The sequence below is a fragment of the Mustela lutreola genome, chromosome 10, assembly GCF_030435805.1.
Source record: "Mustela lutreola isolate mMusLut2 chromosome 10, mMusLut2.pri, whole genome shotgun sequence".
Classification (NCBI taxonomy): domain Eukaryota; kingdom Metazoa; phylum Chordata; class Mammalia; order Carnivora; family Mustelidae; genus Mustela; species Mustela lutreola.
Window position 1 is genome coordinate 4,216,440 of NC_081299.1, and position 21,791 is coordinate 4,238,230.

The 21,791-nt window shown below is 50.8% G+C and overlaps 1 protein-coding gene across 2 annotated transcripts in view; it reads right to left on the reverse strand.

Annotated features, from left to right (window-relative positions):
* The window catches only part of DNAJC11 (DnaJ heat shock protein family (Hsp40) member C11), a 70,813-nt gene that overhangs the window by 22,184 nt on the left and 26,838 nt on the right, over positions 1-21,791 (reverse strand). For both annotated transcript variants that reach the window (XM_059138481.1, XM_059138483.1), the window contains exon 4: positions 16,755-16,856. In XM_059138481.1, coding sequence (XP_058994464.1) covers positions 16,755-16,856 — 102 coding nt within the window. The remainder of the gene's footprint in view (positions 1-16,754; positions 16,857-21,791) is intronic.

Consider the following 21,791-nt stretch of genomic DNA (forward strand, 5'->3'; position numbering starts at 1 on the left):
GGTAATCTGATGAAGCAGGCGAAAGATCATAAGGAAAAGACAATTTATTGAAAAAAGAGTGTCAAAAATATTCTAAATGGAGGCAAAAAGATAATACCCTATGAAAATACTTGAGCCAGGGGCGCCTGGGTGGCTCAGTGGGTTAAGCCGCTGCCTTCGGCTCAGGTCATGATCTCAGAGTCCTGGGATCGAGTCCCGCATCGGGCTCTCTGCTCGGCAGAGAGCCTGCTTCCCTCTCTCTCTCTCTCTGGCTGCCTCTCTGTCTACTTGTGATTTCTCTCTGTCAAATTAATAAATAAAATCTTTAAAAAAAAAAAAAAGAAAAAGAAAATACTTGAGCCAAAGTATATGTTCCGCAAACTTGAAATTTATAATTGAGAAAATACTCTCAATTAAGAATACTATGGTGAAGCCAGACAGAGGGTCATGGGTAAGGGAGGGAAAAATGAAACAAGACGAAACCAGAGAGGGAGACAAACCGTAAGAAACTCTTAATCTCTGTGGATTAAAAACTGAGGGTTGCTGGAGGGGAGGGATGAGGGAGATGGGGTGGCTGGGTGGTAGACACTGGGGAACTTATGTGCTATGGTGAGAAAAATAATAAGTTAAAAAAAAGAATACTATAGTATACAGAGAAGAATCAAATATACTAAAGATTTCAAATTTACGGGGCGCCTGGGTGGCTCAGTGGGTTAAAGCCTCTGCCTTCGGCTCAGGTCATGATCCCGGCATTCTGGGATCGAGCCCCGCATTGGGCTCTCTGCTCTGTGGAGAGCCTGCTTCCTCCTCTCTCTGCCTGCCTCCCTGCCTGCTTGTGATCTCTTTCTCTGTCAAATAAATAAATTAAAAAAAAAAAAAAAAAAAAAAAAAAGATTTCAAATTTACTAGGGGCGCCTGGGTGGCTCAGTCTCTTACGCAGCTGCCTTCGGCTCAGGTCATGATCCCAGGGTCTGGGGATTGAGCCCCGCATCAGGCTCCCTGCTAAGTGGGGAGTCTGCTTCTCCCTCTCCTGCTTCCCCTGCTTGTATTACCTCTCCCACTTTCTCTGTCAAATAAATAAATCTTAAAAAAAAAAAAAAAATTCAAATTTACTAAATACAAATGTATTTAGATGGTAGGTAACGGGGGCACCTGGGTGGCTCAGTCTGTTGAGCGTCTGCCTTTGGCTGGAGTCGTGGTCCTAGGGCCCAGGGACTGAGTCTACACTGGGCTCCCTGTGTGGCGGAGAGCCTGCTTCTCCCTCTGCCCCTCCCCCTGCTTGTTCTTGTGCTCTCTCTCTCTCAAATAAATAAAATCTTAAAAACAAACAAACAAGCAAAAAGATGGTAGGCAATGTTACGGAAGACAGACCACCACACGGAAGGCACCTTCTCTGGGAAACGATCAGTGCCACAAGGCAGGAGTGAGGGTCCAGAGAAGGCCCCCCCGCGAGCCCCGCTTGCTGGCGTCTGACCCTTGCAGAGCCCTCTCCTTGATTCTGCCCAGCCCCAGAGACTCGCTCCTGTCCGACAGAGTGCAGCGGTGTGACTGGTGTGGCCTTCGGAGCGAGGTCACGGGACACCTTGCAGTTTTCTTCTAGGTCTCTCTGAGGGCGCTTTCTTTCTTTTTTTTTTTAAAAAAGATTTTATTTATTTATTTGATAGAGAGATCACAAGTAGACAGAGAGGCAGGCTCCCCATTGAGCAGCGAGCCCACGCGGGGCTCGATCTCAGTACGCCGGGATCATGACCTGAGCTGAAGGCAGAGGCTTTAGCCCACTGAGCCACCCAGGCACCCCTGGAGGTGCTTTCTGGGGAAGCTAGCTAACAGAACACTCCACCGTCCCCGAAACTGCTATGTTCTGAGGGAAGACCAAGCCAGCCAGGGCGGGGAGAGCCACGTGGGAGGCCCAGGAGCGCAGGCGCCATCTTCAACACAACCCCGCCGCCACTGGACTACACCCACATGAGGAGACCCCAGCAGAACCGTCCAGCTGATGCCGGTCAACCCACAGGACCCTGAGAGAAAATCAAATTGTTTATGCCACTGAGTTCTGGTGTGGTTGGTTATGCATAACCAGAACACAGAATATCAGAGACAAATGTAACTGATAAGCTGATTAAAACTATTCAAATGTATGCCCAAAAGAATTCTCCTTCCTACCCGCTTCTCTCCTTCTTTCCTTCTTCCCTCTGTCTCGGCTCTACACCCAACGTGGGGCTTGAACTCACAACCCTGAGATCAGGAGTTGTGTACTCTACCAACTGAGCCAGCCAGGTGCCACTGCTGCTTCTTCTTTTAATGTTCATATAATCAACATAATTTTTATTTATTTATTTATTTATTTATTTATAAAGATTTATTTATTTGACAGAGAGAAATCACAAGTAGATGGAGAGGCAGGCAGAGAGAGAGAGAGAGGGAAGCAGGCTCCCTGCCGAGCAGAGAGCCCGATGCGGGACTCGATCCCAGGACCCTGAGATCATGACCTGAGCCGAAGGCAGCGGCTTAACCCACTGAGCCACCCAGGCGCCCGATAATTTTTATTTTTTATTTTATTTTTTAAAAGATTTTTATTTATCTATTTGACAGACAGAGATCACAAGTAGGCAGAGAGGCAGGCAGAGAGAGAGGAGGGGAAACAGGTTCCTCGCTGAGCAGAGAGCCTGACACGGGGCTCGATCCCAAGACCCTGGGATCATGACCTGAGCCGAAGGCAGAGGCTTTAACCCACTGAGCCACCGAGGCGCCCGTAAAGTTTGCTTTAATATACATAGGTACATTTTTTAAAGGAAATATTTCTTTTTTTTTTTTTTTTTTTTAAGATTTTATTTATTTATTTGTCAGAGAGAGGAGCGAGAGTGAGCACAAGCAGACAGAGTGGTAAGCAGAGGCAGAGGGAGAAGCAGGCTCCCGGCTGAGCAAGGAGCCCGATGTGGGACTCGATCCCAGGATGCTGGGATCATGACCTGAGCCAAAGGCAGCCGCTTAACCAGCTGAGCCACCCAGGCGTCCCTAAAGGAAATATTTCTGAAGTAGTTTTTGAATAAACTATTTTGTAGGTTCTCCAATATAATAAAACCAGTGCTGGTCAATAAACATTTTTAGACTTAAAAAAAAATCATTTATTTATTTATTTATTTATTTAAAAAAAAAAATTTTATTTATTATTTATTTGACAGACAGAGATCCTAAGTAGGCAGAGGCAGGCAGAGAGAGAGGAAGTGAAGCAGGCTCTCTGCCGAGCAGAGAGCCCGATGCGGGGCTAGATCCCAGGACCCCGGGATCATGAACTGAGCCGAAGGCAGAGGCTTTAACCCACTCAGCCACCCAGGCGCCCCTAAAAATTATTTGTTTCTTTTTTTTTTTTTTTTTAAATATTTTATTTATTTATTTGACAGAGAGAAATCACAAGTAGATGGAGAGGCAGGCAGAGAGAGAGAGAGAGAGAGATGGAAGCGGGCTCCCTGCTGAGCAGAGAGCCCGATGCGGGACTCGATCCCAGGACCCTGAGATCATGACCTGAGCTGAAGGCAGCGGCTTAACCCACTGAGCCACTCAGGCGCCCAAAATTATTTGTTTCTTAAAAAAGATTTTATTTACTTATTTGAGAGAGACAGAGAGAGTGAGAAAGCGTGCGCGCACACACGAGCAGAGGGAGCAGCAGGGTCCCTGCCAGGCAGAAAGCACGATTTGGGGCTCAATCCCAGGACCCTGGGATCATGACCTGAGCCAAAGGCAGATGCTTAACTGACTGAGCCACCCAGTGCCTTGGTCAATGAACATTTCAAAAACTAGAAAATTTTAATTACTTTAAGCACCCCTTCACACTCTCAAAAATGTCCTGGTCTGGATGATGCACGACGGTCGCCGCATCATGGGCCACGGGGAGAGTGCTGCTGACAAAGAGCGACACCAGCCTCCGAGCTCTGCAGGCAGGTGAGCTCTGCAGGCAGGTGACCGGGGCTGACCGGAGTTTCCGCAGGCTCAGTCTGGCTGCCGAGCTGGGGGACGGAGAGGGGAAGCAGAGAGGCAGGAGAGCAGGCCGGAGAGGTTATTCCGTAATCCACACGGTGCTGCTGGCGGGAACAGCAGAAACCCACTGTCCTAGGTATGCGAGTCTCGTAACTGTCTCATTCAGCGCGTCAGTCCTGATGGTTTACGGCTGGTTCTCTACGGACAGGCAATCTCACCTTCCACCAAATATCACAGCCCTTTCAACATTTACATCTCGTTTATCATTTGCCAAACTGCATTGGCTTAAAACTTCCAGAATAATGCTCAATATGGTTTTATTTCCTTTCCCAAAGAAAACTTTTAAAATGATAGATATTTGTGTTAACTCTGCACTGACAATCAAATGACTCACCAGCGCCCAGAACAGCCTTTAAAAGTAAAAAAAAAATATTGCTCACGTCATCACTTTTTCAACCATCTTGTTGTTTCTTTAAACAAGGCCAAAATAACCAAATACTTCAACCAGCCAGTGGCTTTGGAGACTCAACAGCCTCTGGTGCTGATCCAAGTCTATGGAAAAGGACTAACCCAGAAAGGTCACGAGAGCCACCACAAAGAATGTTAGGCTCCAGTGCCAGCCAAGGCTCATGAAACAGACTGTCCCAGAGATGAATGATCGCGTCACTGTGAGCTCACAAGGACATGGCTTTTAATATTTTAAGGAGATGTTTGGATGCCTGCCTTCTGCTGTTCTTCCGGCTCAAGGAATAACCTTTTGAAAACGGACTGGCCCCAGCACCAGAACTGGACAGCTTTCTTCTCTACGAGCTAACCAGGCGTTTGGCACAACTTACAACTCACTTTCAGAAACTTTCAAGGCAAAATGCTTTTATACGAGAAGTCCTAACTTTGAGGAAGGAAAGTCAGATCCGAATTTTGACAGAAAATAAAAAAAGATAAGGAAAAAGGAGAAACAGATCTAAGGCTGGACAGACCGATGAGTCAGAGCTCTCCCAACAACTGCTAACTGAACGCAGCCAGGCTTGTGTTCTTTTACTACTAAATTCCCTTTTTCAAATAAAAAAGTTTACAGAGGAAAATACCTGCATATGTCCCCTTATTTTTTAGTAGAGCGGGGTCATCAAACGTTTGCAGTCCAGGACCAGACAGCACTTGAGGCTCTGTGGGCAACTACAGTTGAAACTGCTCAAGCCTGTGCTGTTACGGGAAGCACAAACAAGCCACAGGTAATACTTAAATGAGTGTTGCTGTGTTCTAGTAAAACTTTATTTAAGACCACTGAAATCTCAGTTTCATATCATTTTTATGTGTCATGAATTATCGTTCTGATTTTTTGAAAGATTTTATTAATTTATTTTTAAAGATTTTATTAATTTATTTGACAGAGATCACAAGTAGGCAAAGAGACAGGCAGGGAGAGGAGGGGAAGCAGGCTCCCCACAGAGCAGAGCAGAGATCCCAATGCGGGACTCGATCCCAGAATGCCAGGCAGAGGTCTTAACCCACTGAGCCATCCAGGCGCCTTTTTAAAAGATTTTATTTATTTATTTGAGAGAGAGAGAGAGAGAAAGAGATCACAAGTAAGCAGAGAAGCAGGCTCCCCGCTGAGCAGAGAGCCTGATGCGGGGCTCGATCCCAGGACCCTGAGAACATGACCTGAACTAAAGGCAGAGGCTTAACCCACTGAGCCACCCAGGCGCCCTTATCCTTTCTGATTTCTTAAAAACCATTTAAGATGTAATAAAAGTGGTTCTTAGCTCAGAGGCTGGAGAAAACCAGACAGCAGGCTGCAGGTGGCGGACCCTCATCCCACGGTACTTAACTCTGCAATTTGCACATGAAACAACGATGAGAACAGTACGAGGCTCTTTACACACCGTCAGGACGCACTGAAAACCTGTCAGTGGGACACACAACAGCCACAGATTGCCAGCTGAGACATTTGTGACCGTGTAGGAGCCGGAGGATTCAATCTCTTGTACATGCCAGTTTTCTGCCTTCCCCCTGCCAAAGTACCTCGTACCTCGACTCCGAGGCATACCTCGACTCCGGGGCACACAACCCAGAAACCCAAAGTTTCAAACTGTCTTCAAGCACTGAGGTAAGTAATAACAATGTAGCACGACTTGTCAAGTGAGTATGATTTAATCAGTGTCTCAGGTTTTGAGGTCTTCAGTAAAAATCACAGATTTAAGGAGCTGAACACTAGCGGCAGTAACTGGAGAGATCCCCTTTGAAGCACCTGGTCCAACCTCTAAACTACAAGCCCACCAGGTCACCATCTTCCTGGCGTCCAACAAACTACTCGTAAGTCAACTCTTTTTTCTTTAACCGTTACATAAAAATAGCACCACTGGCAGACTCCTCTGACAGTTCCCATCCAGCCACCATCTGAATTCCCTCCCGAGCTTGTTCAAATACACATTCCCAGGTAGTAGCCCGAGACTCCCCTTCAGCTGCCCTGAGAATCTGTACTTTCTTTTTTTTTAAATCTTGTGTGTTGTGTTTTGTTTTTTTTTTTTAAAGATTTTATTTATTTATTTGACAGAGAGAGATCACAAGTAGGCAGAGAGGCAGGCAGAGAGAGAGAGGGAAGCAGGCTCCCTGCTGAGCAGAGAGCCCAATGTGGGACTCGATCCCAGGACCCTGAGACCATGACCTGAGCCGAATGCAGAGGCTTTAACCCACTGAGCCACCCAGGCACCAGAATCTGCACTTTTTAAAAAAATATTTTATGTATATATTTGAGAGATGCATGTGTGCACACAAGCACCAGTGGGGGAGGGGCAGAGGGAGAGGTGGACTCCCCGCTGAGCAGAGAGCCCGATGTAGGGCTCCATCCTGGGGCCCGGAGATCATGACCTGAGCCGGAGGCAGACGCTTAACCAACTGAGCCACCCTGTTTTTTTTAACTGAAAATTTTACCAAGATAATTATAGATTCACATGCAGTTGTAAGAAATAAATAGAGATCTGATGCATCACATTTCTTTCAATGGCTACGTCTTGCAAAACTACAGTACAATATCATGACCAGGATACTGACATTGATACAATCCAACCTTCTTGTTTAGATTTCCTCAGTTTTATTTACTTTTTCATTTGTGGCATGTGCATTTAACTCTATACAACCTGATCACCTACGTGGGTTCATGCCTCCAGAAGGAGCCAGCATATGGAACACTTCCACCGCCACAGGGATCCTTGTGCTGCCCATTTAGAGCTGGGTTCCTCCACTCTCCTCCCCTCCCTTCTCCCCAACCCCTGGTGACCCCAGGTCTGCTCTCCAAGTCGACAGGCTTTTAAAGATTTTGTCTGGGAGAGAGAGAGAGAGAGAGAGAGAGACAGACAGACAGACACAGAGAGGCAGAAGGAGAGGGAGAGAGAATATCTCAAGCACACTGCACAGATCATAGAGCCTGACAACGGACTCGATCTCACAACCCCGAAATCATGACCTAAGCCAAAATCTAGAGTCAGACACTTAGCCGATGAAGCCACCCAGGCGCCCCCCACCCCCAACAGTCTTTTAACTCGAAGACACTGCATCTGCAGAGTTGTGGCCGCTTTTTGTTCCTCCATCTCCATGATTATGGACAAACATCAGTCTTCTGGTGCAATTATCTCCAATAAGTAAATTTGGATTTTTGGTTAAACCAATAGGATTGTTCTCCTGAAACCCTCCTCCCTCCCAAAATGACATTCAAGCAACACCAAGAGCGACAGGATAAGAGATGCTAACCAAGCCTTATTAGAAACTGGAAAAGAATGGAGGTGGTCATTGACTGAGCAGAGGAAGATACGGGGCTTCTGCTGGCTCCGGAACCGGAGGGACCAGTTGCCGGCTCAAAGGAGAGAAGTAACAGAGGCTTGCTCTCTGAAGAAATCACAGGAAGGCATGCCAGGTCCAGTGGAGGTGAGTGGGGTGGAATTGGGGGGGCAGGTCCTGGAAGCAAGGAACGAGGTGAAGTGAGACTCACACGGAATGGTCAGCTCCCGACTTCCCGCCCTCTCAGTGACAAGACTGCCGGCAGCCAGGTGAGAGACTGGGGGTCTCCTCTCCAGAGAAGTACCAGCTGGTAGGTAGAAAAAGCCTTTCAACACTAACCTTTGTGTGTGTGCGGGGGATGGGCGTCTCCTTCCAAACAGCCCAGAGTGAAGGTTATCGGTGTCAAGCCCTGCCAAGTCTATGACTGTCCCCGGCGCTGCACCGCCTCACGGGCAGCCGGCCAGAGATTAGCAGACATTGGAGGAAAACCTCCAACACGGAAGTCTAAAACCAAGTAAAGATCAAAAAGAACCGAAAGAAGCAGAGGATACAAATGCCAGAGAAAATGGCAGGAAATGACTAAGTAATACGCTCAGTAAAAGCAAAGAGACTGCATTAATCATAGAAACCAGCATTTATGAACGCTTAGTAAGTGCTGGGGACACTCTGAAGTATTCGACATGCATTACTCCATTGAATCTTTCCATTAATAACGAGGTGGGTACTGTTACTGTCTCCATTTCACAGATGAAGACACCAAGAACAGAGGCCACGAGTCTTGCCCGAGGCCACACAGCTGGGGGGTGTCAGAGACGGGACGGGGACACAGGGCACCTCTCGACACGGCTCAAGAACCAAAGCCCTTCCTTGTACCTCCGCAAGAATATGGAAAACAACAAACTGAAGAAAGTTCTTGGATATTAAAAAATACGGCAGGATTTTTCACGCTGATAGGAAGGCAGGAAAACCACCTAGAAAAAGAAACTTTCTTAACAAGTAGAACTACTCAAAAATATGCAAAACAGAGAGGAAAACATGAGCCAGTGAGACGATGCGTCCAGAGAGCCCGATGTGTGAAATGGAAGGTGCGGACAGAAGCAGAGCGGAGTTCGGAAGAGTGAGCGTGAGAAAACGCGCCAGGGCTGCGGCATGGCTGTGCGCCCGCGCGTGCATCCGCTGTGCGCCCGACTCCACTGAGCAGCTCACCCAAGGCCTCCCACACGCAGCTGCACCAGCCCAGACAGGAAAACCCTACAGGCTTCCAAAGGGGGAGAAGACCACCCCACACGAGAACGAGAACAGGAACGGGTCTTCTCAACACCAGTCCCGGAAGCTAGAAGACACTGGAATGAGGTCTTCCAAGTTCAGAGGAAAGATGACTTCCAAACTGGAGCTTCATATCCTGCTGAATTGTAGGTTGGAAAAACACACACACACACACACAAAAACCCTGTTGTTTTTTTAAGTCTAAAACAGATCAAGAGCAGCCATTTCTAACATTAAACACAGAGCTCTCACTGAACGCGGAGACACACTTCCTACCATGTGCGTGTCTATCTATACACACACTGTGACAAAGACCCAGACACGAGCTTTACGCTTAGGTAGGTCTGAAGATCCAATCAAGACATTTTGAGTTAGGGGAAGGCCGCTTTCACCTCCGGAAAACGCCGCGGCACCATCTCCCCCAGCTGAACTTCTACACATCCCGGGACCCCTCGAGCTCAGACGGAGGAGCTCGTGGACACAGAAACCCGGAGACCAGACACCCACTCGCAGGGGAAGGCATACACTGCGGACGGCAGCGAAAATGACTGAGTCACGACTTCGCGAAACGCACAGACGTCTGCACGGGTAGGAGGTGTGGGTAGAAAACAAGTCCCAGAGGCCCACCTAGAGCATGGACCACTTCTGTGAAGCTTGAGAACAATAAAAACCAAACAGCGGATCACTCAAGCACGTATCCAATTTGTGACAAAGTTTAAAAGGCAACAGAAGGATGACCCCCTTTGGCTGGTGTTTCTTTGCGGCCTGGAGATGGGAAAGGAGGGGCCGCGGAGGCAGACACCCAGTGTGGCAGGACTCTTGTCCCGGGGTCAGGCGGGGTGTACCTCCACGTCCCTGACCGCTGTCAGGGCTCAGATGTCACACGTGATCCGCCGTACGCATGTGTATGTATAAGTTATGTATATGTATAACTTACGTTATTATTTTCTCTTTCAAGAGACAATAAAATGGGGGAGAAAAGAACCAAGAAATTTGACTTCCAGGATTTCCATTAATGAAGCTGCTAGAAGATGGGTTTTCTCCACAGGAAGGGATAGAGGGAGCCCACCGAGGGGAGGGAGGTGCTGTTCCGGGCTCCCGGGCCTGGCAGTGCCCCCTGTGGCTGCTCCTGGGGAACAAGGTGTTGCCGAAGCGAACAGAAACACATTCCTAGGAAGCCGATGAGGAGAGTCGTGGGGCCCCAGCCGTACAGCAGGCCAGAGAGCGGGGGTCCAGACTGGAGTGGGAGGGGGGAGGACGAAGCAGGGCCTCAGAGGATGCCAAAAGGATGGGTGAGAGACAGAAGACCTAAGAGCAGGGGCACCTGGGTGGCTCAGGTCATGATCCCGGAGTCCTGGGATCGAGCCCTGCGTCGGGCTCCCTGCTCTGCGGGAAGCCTGCTTCCCCCTCTCCCACTCCCCCTGCTTGTGTTCCTTCTCTCGCAGTGTCTCCCTCGGGTGCCTCTGGGGCAGGGGCAGCAGCGAGGCCTGGACAGACCAGCGGGGAGCGGCGAGAGGTTGTTTTTGTAGTAGGTCGAGTAACTGACTTTCTCCACTATTTATGCATATTACTTAGACCACAAAAAGACTGAGAAAAATGTTCCCATACCTCAGACTTCAAAACTAGAGTCTCCTTAAAAACGATTAAAATCTTGGGGCGCCTGGGTGACTCAGTGGGTTAAGTGTCTCCTTTGGCTCAGGTCATGATCACGGGGTCCTGGGATGGATGCCCGCCTCGGGCTCCCTGGTCAGCAGGGAGTCTGCTTCTCCCTCTGCTGCTCCCCCGACTCATGCTCTCCAATAAATAAAAAAATCTTTAAAGTGATTAAAATCTCAAAAAGGCCTTATGCATATTTAACAATCAGTAGACTTCTTGTGCCTGTAAGTGTCAAAAATTTCCTCCCTGGGAAGAGCCACATAACCAAATGACACCATTACTCACAGGCAGGGAGGGCCTGGAGTGAGAGAGACCCCCCCACCCCAACCCAGAGGTCATCAGAGAACTCCACCCAGCCCGGATGGGAGCACCACCTGCCGGCCGGGAATCCACTCCCACACGGACTCTGTGAACAGCCGGGCAAACTTATTTTTATCTTAATTATATAACTCCCCCACCCCCCCCACCCCCCTGGAAGATGTAGGTCCTTGCTGCTCTGTGTTCAGGATGAGATGGTGGAGAAAAGTGTGGTTTCCTTCAGTCCCCAGCAGCCCGCCTTGTTCCTCGCACCAAGCCAAAATCGTCTTCGAGCTGTTGGTTCTGTTCTCCGCACCTACCACAAATTAAGACCAGTTGCTGCTTCTCCACAGGGAGGGGGAAGCTGTGCCTCTCTGACCTCAGAGAGGTCTAACTCCCTCCACCACTGCTGCACACACTCGCCTCCAACGTACCAGACCCACCTTATCCCTTTGAACTGGCTCCTCCCTCCATCCAGAAGGTTCTTCCCAGATACGCCCATAGTAGCTCCTCTCTCCTCTTAGTTTCAGTGTCGCCTGCTCAGCAAGCCCGAGCTCCCCATTTAAGACCGCAGTCCTCCCCCCTACCTTGTCCCACCTCCCCGCGTCGGCAACATCGCCTCCTAACACAGTCCATCATTTACGTGTCGCGTCCGTGGTGTAGTATCTGTCTCTCTCAACTCGAATCCCAGAGGGCAGGGGCTTGTCTGCCGTTCTCTGCTGCACGCCCACATCTGGAGCAGGGCCTGGTTCAGTACGGGCCCCCAGTCTACACCGCCTTGTGAACCCGAGTCACCTTTAGCTTACCCACCCCCAACCCACCACTGCTCTAAACTGCTGTTGATATTAGTAAGCCCAGGCGGTGCAGAACCGTTTCTCCCCGGCTCCCCTTCTCTGGGCTAGCCCGGGTCACCTTTCCACTCTAGTTCACTGCGATATTCTAGAACCGTGGTTTTGTCCTCCAGCCTTGGGTTGCCGGAGAATATGACAGACACATCTTCACTGACATCATTCACAGAAATTCTGAGCATGCCACGTGACAGCCCTTCTCCCACGACGAGAAGCTTCTCACCAGGCTGGAGATGGTGCATTCATCAACCCTCTTTGAGGAGAATCAGGAATGCTCCGTTCTGAATTATTTTCATGTTTGTATTTTATCTGGCCATAAGGATAAAGGGAGAAATTTCTGTCAAATGCATTCTCAATGACTGACTGAAACTTCCCCCAGGAGGCAAGTGCCGTAAGAGCAACGTGTAGCCGCTTTCCGGCTGCTGGGCCCAGGGTGGCTCTTGAGGTCGTGTCCACAGAGTCGCTGGGAGATCAGAGTCGGAACCTGTGTTGCCTGAGCTCAGCGAGGATCAAACGCAGACTCACCGGAGCTTCCAAGGATGCCCCCACCCCCGTGTCCCCTCACCCCCCGAGGATGCCCCCACCCCTGTGTCCCCTCACCCCCAGTCTCCCACTTGGACACCTTGATTCGGAGCGGTGACGCCAACAGGATGGGGGAGAACAGCCTCGTGCCTCCCGCAAAGGCTCTGTCTCCTCACTCGGTCCCATCTTCTACAACAACTTCCCAGTCTCTTCCCCTGCGGTGGCTGCCTATTTGTGCAAACGCTAAATCGTCCCCTCCTGCCATCGAACACAACAAACATATGGGTCCAAAGAGCTTTCCTTCGGCACAATTTTCCTGTCAGCAAAGCCGAGCCGGTTTATGACATCAGAGCCATTTCCCCTGAACAGACTGAAGTCATAGCCACGGGCTCATTCGAATGCCTACGACCATCAGCCGCGGCAGCCGAGACATAGCTTTTTAAAAACCCTTTAAAAATAATTGAGTAATGTAATCCTGCATCTTTATGAAAACGTTTTGGGATTTAAAAATATTTTTACTGTTACATGTCTTCCTTGATACGTTATTTAAATTCTTTTCCCGATAAAGCTGAATCCTATTTTTAAGCTATCACAGGAACCAGGCCGATAAGCCGGCCTTTCTGAAATCAGAGAGGAGGTCTTGCCAGGGAGCTTACGTGGACCTCTGAACGGCGAAAAGGAAACGGACAGGATGCAGCGAGCCCCCTGAACTGCTCCGTAACGGGATCGGCAGGCGGCCAGCCTACCCCCGGAGGCAGACGGCAGCGGCCCCCCAACAGCTCCCCAACAGCTCGTGACTTAGTGCTCTGCTCTGCACGGAATGGGAACAAAGTCCCCAGAAGGCGGCAGTAACGTCCACTGGCCGACCCCAGAGTGGCCGCCGTGGCAGGGAGGGACGGCTTCCGGGCATTAACAAAGGAAAGAATCAAGGGAACCAATCTCAAGTGAATGCAACACGGAACAAACCTATCGTGGGATCCTAAGTCTTTAAAAGGCAAGCCCTGTGGACGGACTGAGCCACAAAACAGAGATCCGGAGGATGGAGGGAGGGAGGGTGGCCGGGGCAGTGCAGCGACAGTCCAGTCACACGTGGCGCTCTCGATGGGGACGAGCCTCGCCGTCTGGCCTGGCTGTGAACACCCTCCCAGAGCTGCTCAGTGCCAGGGCCCGGGAGGTCCTTGGATGCCACCAACCTGAGCCTGGGGGTCTCCGGCAGGGGACACAGAGGACTTTCCTCTCATGCAGCAAACACAGAAAACAGAAGTGAGGAAACTAAGGACTGTGGGGTCTTCTGACCCCAAGAAGTGGGTTTCCGGGCAAAGCTTCCATTGCACACAAGGGGAAACTGAGCTAAGACAGGAGAAGCAGCCTGACCCAGGGCCCAGGATGGGAGGGAGGACTCTGAATCCCTGTGCAGGGCTCCTGACTCCAAGTGGAAGGCTCCACCACACTGTCTCCGGCATCTGCTCATAAGCGTGTCTGTATGCGTTCCGCTGCCGGCTCGCACACCGGAGCTGGGGGCTGCGCTCACCACTTCTGAGCCCCACAGTGCTTTCCCAAGCTCAGTCAGACAAGCCAGGACTCACAGGTAGCTGGGCACGCTGACACCACTGGGCCAAGGCCGCAGCAGAAGGCTGATGGTGTTGTCAGAGGGCCATTTTGAAATCCCAGTTGCCAGACCCCATCCAGACCCAACCACCAAGGGCCCAGAACTGCCTGACCAAACCAAGCGTTTCCCATGCAGTGCTGGAGGCAAAACGAAAATGAAATTGAGTTCTTAACCTCACTAGTACCTGATAGGTACCACTATGCATTTCTTTAGCAGGCTTGTCCGTCTCTAATAAATTAACTCCTATTTCCTATTTTTAAAATCATTTCCCAGGACACCTGGGTGGCTCAGTCGGTTAAGCAGCGGCCTTCAGCTCAGGTCATGAGTGTCCTGGGATGGAGTCCTGCATTGGGCTCCCTGCTCAGCGGGGAGCCTGCTTCTCTCTCTGCCTCTGCCTGCCTCTCTGCTTGCTTGTTCCCTCTCTCTGACAAATAAATAAATAAAATCTTAAAAAAAAAAAAAAAAAAAAAGGTTAAATCATTTCCCAGCTTGTATGACAGGAAAGCCAGACAGTGTCATTTTTTTTTTTTTTTTTTTTAAAGATTTTATTTATCTGAGAGAGAGAGAAAGAGAGAGAGACAGAGACCGACTGCGGGGAGGTGCAGAGGGTGAGGGAAAGGGACAAGCAGACTCCGCCGAGTGTGGAGACTGACACAGGGCCCGATCCCACGACCCTGAGATCATGACATGAGCCGAAAACAAGAGGCTGACAACTCAACCGACTGAGCCACCTAGGCGCCCCCAGATGGCTTCATTTTACAGACAAGAAAACAAAGCATAGGTCACATGCTTTGCTCTGGGTCCCGCATCACTGTATCAGAGTCAGGAATTCCAATCTGTGACTTTTCTCACCTGACCTCTCTGCCTGTTCTTGGTACATACATCCTACTCAAAAATCCCTGCCCAACAAACTCTTTCTGTAACAACAGAGAGAAATGCCCGTCCAAGATTCAGACGGCAGTACCAAAAATGGAACCTGCCTGCCAGTCTCTTGGGACAGGTCAGTGCTCAGCCTGATGGTCATCGGCAGTGTCCTTCCTCTGTGGTTTTCTTAACAGAGGAGATCGCCCTGTCTTCTTAGGATGAGAATATTCCAAACCCTTCCACTATGAAAAGCAAAACCTTCAGAAATGGAATAAAAGACCCAGCTCAAAACCTCTCCCTGAAATGCTGCATAGCCCACATCTGGTTATTACTCCCTATTTCTGGTTAGAAAACGTCTTATTTGGAAGCGGTTTAAGCAAGTAGTGCAGTATTAGGAATTTTACAATAACTTGCACGCTTGTGTGAAACGGTCACAGCTGTGCTCCCTCATTCCACAGAAACATGGCCCGGAGACACATTTCCACAGAATCCCAATAAGCAATCACTGCGCACACCCAGATGGCCGATTTTATTGCAGGACACAGAGGCTCAGGCTACTGTGACAGTGTCATTCCCCTTCGTCTTTCCCCTTCGTTGCTCTGAATGTGGCAGAGCTGCAGCCAGCGCAGCAAAGACAGCAGAGCAACAGCACGCTCCCGCCGGGCTCCCACCCCATCTCCGCAGCCCTCGCTCCATCTGCCAGCGCCGACCCCTCCAACCCAGCATCCCCCCAGTGTGCGGCCCTGACCGCTGGCTCTGCGAAGGTCCCCCATGAGCATGGTTTAGGCGCCCCTGAGATCTTTAGTGCCCCCGACTACGTCACCTGCCCCGAGTCGGTTTGGCCGGTGTTTCAATTCTCCACCAGCCTGTGACCAAAAGCCGCTCGCCACCACTGACGCCATCATCTGTTGCAGGGAGGCGGGTAGAAAGGAGAGGTGTGGGCATTTATAAATATACTCTGAAATGCAGGCTTCAAATAGACGGCAGTGTTCTGAATATACAGTCCCCTAACTGCTGTGGGAGTCTTTAAAAAATCCACTTTCTGGAATATATTTGATCAGAAGTTCGTATTATCGCACCTCCCAGATGTACGCCAGCGTCTGTTCTTTTCCTTTAGGAGACGCTCAGGCCACCTGCCAGGACACCCTGGTCACGCTGATGGAGGCCGAGCCCCGCTTACCCAGCACACTGAACGGGAACACGGGGCCGCATTCGGTTAGCCACTCGCACATCTGGTACTTCTGACTGACTGACGTGCCCCATTTGCCGCAGGGCTGGGACATGGACTCAGAACGCGCTTCCCTAACAAACCAAAGGACAGAGATACGGTACATGGGACTGAGAAGTAGCTCCCAGACTCAGGCACGTTGCTAGGAGGACTCAAACTCCTCTGGGGACTTGACAGAGTCAAAGGGAGTCATCTTGTCGCTGCCACAAGAGCCCAGTGACTGGTGTTCACAGCGCTGTTGTCTGGAGAGGATAAAAAAAAAGCCTAGGCCCCTGCACAAGGCAGTCTGGAACAATCCTATGTCCTAAGCCATGCAGGGAACCCAGCTGCCTCAGTGTGGTCAGGTGGCCGCCCTCTCCCTGACAGCGAGTGTCCCCTGACTGTCACCCAGCAAGAGTGTGGGCAGCTCGACTGCAGGGAAGGGTCTCGGGGACCTGCCTGTGCTGCTTACTGTCTGGGAGGTCTCCTTGGCTTTGGGGAGCCGTGGGACCAGTGCTGCTGCCCCGCGTGTGGCTGGAAACCCTTTTCTCACGTCCTCGGCCACAGCTTTGCGGAAAGCCACTGGGAGCTGCTTTCCATAAAGACGCCACTTGGATACACAAAACTTTGTTCCACCAGTTTTGTATGTTATTATTTTCAAACAAACAACCAACCAACCAAACACACACACAAAAACCCCAGCAGCACCACGGACCTCGGGCTGGCCTGCTGGCTCGCACGCCCTGCGGGCCCAGCTCACCTTGGGGTTGGTGCGCTGCTGCAGCCTCCGCTCCTCCCGCTCTCTCTGCAGCCGCTCGAACTCTTCCCTGATTTCGGCCGGCGTTCTCCTCCGCTCCACCACCTGCGGGCACAGCAGGAGGACACAGTTAAGGACCCAGAAAGCAAGGAAGACAGATGCAAAGAGCTGACAGGGTTAACTGGCGAGTCCGCGTGGCCCGGGGTCGTGTTCCTTTCCCCGGGACTTAAACGAGACGCCAGCGATGCCCAGTGGGCTTTTCCCCGTGGACAAGGGCCCTGGGGAGGCGAGGCTCACGGTCACACCCACTCAGCTCTGCCCTCATCGTCCCGTGGCCGCGCTTCTCCTCAGCTCTCCGGAGAGACCAAAGCACGCTTCCCTGGTTTCAGTAGCTGATGCGAGGCTGCAGGAACCTTACAAAGAACACGTCACCTTATTTTTAAATTTTCATTTAGTTTTTGAGAGACGGTGAGAGAGAGAGCTCGCGCACAAGTGTCGGGGGGGGTGGGGAGTGGCAGAGGGAGAGGGAGGGTGAGCATCTTCAGGAGGCTCCACACCCAGCCTGGGGCCCTGCTCGGGGCTCGATCTCACCACCCTGAGATCAGGAGCCGAGCTGAAAGCAAGAGTCGGACACTTAACCAACTGGGTCACCCAGGCTCCCCAAGAACACATCACCTTAAGTCTCACGGTCTAAATTTCCCAATGGTCCCAGCACAGACAATAAACCTTAAAGACGGAACCAAAGGGCAAAGGCCCACACAGCCCGGCCATCTCTCCTCAGTGCGCCGGGGCCATCGCCAGAGATGCCTTCTGGGCTCGGACCAAGGGGTCTTCGGCCATCAGGTCTGGGCATTTTTTGCAACCTTCCCTACTACACTACGATAGGACCCCGAGGATGTAGATGTCGGGTGCACTTCTGCACCCCCAATTCTCGTACTGACAGGCAGACCCCCTGAACAATGATGTCGGATCAATGAGGAAATACGGCCTCCCGCTGCGGCTTTTCTTAGCGCGTCATGAAGCAGAGATTTCTAATAGGCAACGGAAGGCCACCGTGGGCCTCAGGCCCCGTATCTGTGAAAGAGAAAACCGCACCATGTGATTTTAGGGTCCAAGATGCCACGGCCTGTGAGCAACACCGAGATCGGCGTGGGACAGCGTCCGGAGCTGGGCGGGGGGAAGCCCCGAGAGCACACTGCCTGTAGCAGTGGGAGAGACACAGAGGAGCCTTGAGAGGCTGCTCACAGAACAGCTAAAAAGGGAGGTGATGTGAGAAGAAGCAATCCTGGAAATCACAAGTTTAAAGAATTGTTTAAAAAAATACACGCTTACAGCAAAAAATCAAAATAGTACAGGAGGATATAAAGCAAACAGTGCAACTCGCCTGTAGCTCCCTCTTTCCCACCATCCCTCCCACAGGCTGACATCGAGCTTTTCTGTGTCTTCTAGACATCTCTGTGCACACATACGTGTGTGTGTATTCTAACACATAAATGGGTTATAGTCTAAGGTTTTGTGTACCTCGGTTTTATTATTCAGCAATAAAGAAAAAGAAAAATAAAAACTGGCTTATCCAAAAAAACACTGAGAAATGTGTTTACTACTGCTCCCAGGAAGTAAAGAAAAAAAAAATGGAGAAACCTTTTTCTCCTCTTATAACCTGATACAACCAAGAATTACTAAACGGGGGCAGCAGTTCTCTTAAAGGAAGTTTTAAAATAAAAACACAAAAATCATCCAAGAACAAATAAATCAGTGGCACCAGTGACTGCTCTGTGGCCTCCCAGCACCATCCTCGGTCGTACTGAATGGATATGGAGGCTCAGCCTGCTGGTTCCCTGCAGTTGAGGCCTGAGCACTCCGCCTGCATTCCTACCCTGGACTGAGCCGGGGGCAGAGCCGGGGCAGGGAGGCTCAGGGCTTCCGCTTCTGTAGCACCCCTGTCTCCCACCGGCTTCTCCCTTCAGCACAGAGAATAAAAGCAAAAGAGCTTCAGGGAGATGGAAGTTACCAACTACTCCACTTAACCATGAAGATCAACAAAGATCAGGAAAAAAGGATTTAAAGTGTTTTAGAAATTCTTCACGACCTCTGAACCCCAACCTATGACTGTGGAACCTGCCGGTGGTGACCTAAGTGCTGCACTACCAAGGTCAAGCAGGGTCTGGATGGGAAGTGCCTGCTGCACAGGTCTTGGAATAACCTCCCTGTTCTGCCTGGATGAGAAGGTTTCCCACCGAGTACTCTGTCCAGCGGGACACCGGTGTTGATAATGCAGACTAAGCACAAGTTTGACAAGCCAAGCTTTAACCAGCAACACAGACTCCATGAATATGCCTCTTCCCTGATATTTTTTAAATACAAAGATTTGTAAGATTTCAGGAGTTAAAAGATTGGAAAGCGTCAGGCTCTGCAGAGGCCAGAGCAAAACAAGATTTGTTTTAGAAATTCTAGAGCTGTCTGACCTTTGCCGACTGAATTAGTAGCTGTGAATCCCTCTCTCTGCCCTACTCTGTGATAAGCTGAAGAGGCAAATATTCCAAATGTGTGAAGTCATTCCGTTTCTAGTCAATTTTACACAGGTTTGGCAAACAGCTGGTGCATAATCAGAGCGGACTGCAAAGTCAAGAGGATTGGCACCTGGAGAGCGGCGAAGAGCTGGGTGGCTCAGGGCAGAGTCTCGCTTCCAAGGCTCCCGACATCGTTCGTCCTTTCGGCCCGTTCCACGCAGTGCACCACGGCAGAGGAGGGAAGGAGACCGAGCCAGCCACACGTCACTTTCCTCAATCTCAGGCACCCTTGGATAGACGTACCCAGGAACACAGTGCCCAGAACCACATGCCAGATGGTGAATACCAGACACTTTCCGTTAACAGGGCAGATCATGGGCAGCCCCTGAATCTACACACCTGTCCCGTTCACCTTAACTGTCCATTCACCAATGAGGTCCGTCCCTGCGCTAGCCAGGAACACGGATCTGCCTTGTGGAAGAGGGGGCAGGGATCCCTAAAAGCAAGGCAGCGTGGTAGAAGGACAGAAGGCAGGCTCTCTCACCCTGCCTCTAACCTCCTGGCAGCCTCAGGGGCGCGGGGAGGGTCACTTCACTTCTCTAAGCCTCGGATCCCTGCTACAGTGACGGGGTTGGACTACAGGATTCCTGAGGGGTTGTCTGGTCTGAAAATTCTGAGTCCAGCTACTTGACTTTGGTTTTGGAACAATTTTAGAAAATTATTCAGAACTTTAGAAAAATTACAAAGACAGTACAGGAAGTTCTCCTACACCCTTTCCCCGGCTTCCCCTGATGTTAACACCTCACACTGCCCTAGGACAGCGGCCAAATCTCAAAGCCAACCCTAGAGCACTCCGAGGAACGGAACCCAGACCTTTTTGATTGCACCAGCTCTTCCACTAACATCCCTTGTGTGTTCTGGGATCCGGTTTAGGCTCTGGCCTTGCATGTTGTCATCCCTGTGTTCCGGGATCCGGTTTAGGCTCTGGCCTTGCATGCTGTCATCCCTGTGCTCCGGGATCCGGCTTAGGCTCTGGCCTTGCATGCTGTCATCCCTGTGCTCCGGGATCCGGCTTAGGCTCTGGCCTTGCATGCTGTCATCCCTGTGCTCCGGGATCCGGCTTAGGCTCTGGCCTTGCATGCTGTCATCCCTGTGCTCCGGGATCCAGCTTAGGCTCTGGCCTTGCATGTTGTCATCCCTGTGCTCCGGGATCCGGCTTAGGCTCTGGCCTTGCATGCTGTCATCCCTGTGCTCCGGGATCCGGTTTAGGCTCTGGCCTTGCATGCTGTCATCCCTGTGCTCCGGGATCCGGTTTAGGCTCTGGCCTTGCATGCTGTCATCCCTGTGCTCCGGGATCCGGCTTAGGCTCTGGCCTTGCATGCTGTCATCCCTGTGCTCCGGGATCCGGCTTAGGCTCTGGCCTTGCATGCTGTCATCCCTGTGCTCCGGGATCCGGTTTAGGCTCTGGCCTTGCATGCTGTCATCCCTGTACTCCGGGATCCGGTTTAGGCTCTGGCCTTGCATGCTGTCATCCCATCTCCTTAGTCTGTGAGAGCTTCTAAGTCTTTGTTTTCATGACCTTGACCGCACTGCAGCTCTGCCTAATGAAGGCTACTGTCCTAGCCACTGTGAGACGGACGTCAAGGAGACAGGGAAGAGTGAGATGTGGGTACCAGCAGGGCCTGTGGACAAAAACTAGACCGTGGGCAGTGTAAGCCAAAGGACGCGGTGGAACATCTCCCAGTGCTCCTGAGTCACGGGCTCTCCTCTCTGCCGGCTCACCGTTACCGGCTTCAATGCCACCGAGCACTCCCAGCTCAAAGGTGAAGCTTGCCACTCAAGCCAATTTCATTTTCAACATGGGTATTGCACAAACACTGCTAACCAACTCGGGTAACTAAAATAGCTGGTTTCACAAGTGGCGATCACTTGTACGTCTGCATCTTCTTCCTTCGGAATCCTGCTGGAGAATGACAAAGCCTCTCAAAGATTAAAAGACAAAAAAAGGGCAAAAGCATAGGTGGCTCAACTGGTTAGGCATCTTAGCCCCCCTTTAAAACAAATTTTATTTGTCATAAAGAGAGAAAGCGAGAGAGAGCACACAAGCGGGGGGAGCAGCAGGCAGAAAAAGGCCGCGCCCCACTCATCAAGGACCCCTATGCGGGACTCCATCCCAGGACTCTGGGATCATAACCTGAGTCAAAGGCGATGCTTAACTGACTGAGCCACCTAGACGCCCTTAAGCATCTGACTCTTGATTTTGGCTCAGGTGATGATCTCAGGGTCGTGGAATCAAGCCTCCTGTCAGGCTCTGTGCTGAGTGTACAAACCACTTGGGATTCTCTCCCTCTGCCCCAAACCCCTGCTTACTCTCTCTCTCTCTCTAAAACTAAACAAAACCAACCTTGAAACTGACTAGCGGCTGAAAGCAGGACTTGTATCTTGTGCAGCCTGAACAAACTCAGGTTTCCGCCCCAGGGCCGGCCAGGCGGGCTCTGACATCTCGGGACTAGAGGCGTCTCAGGTGCTA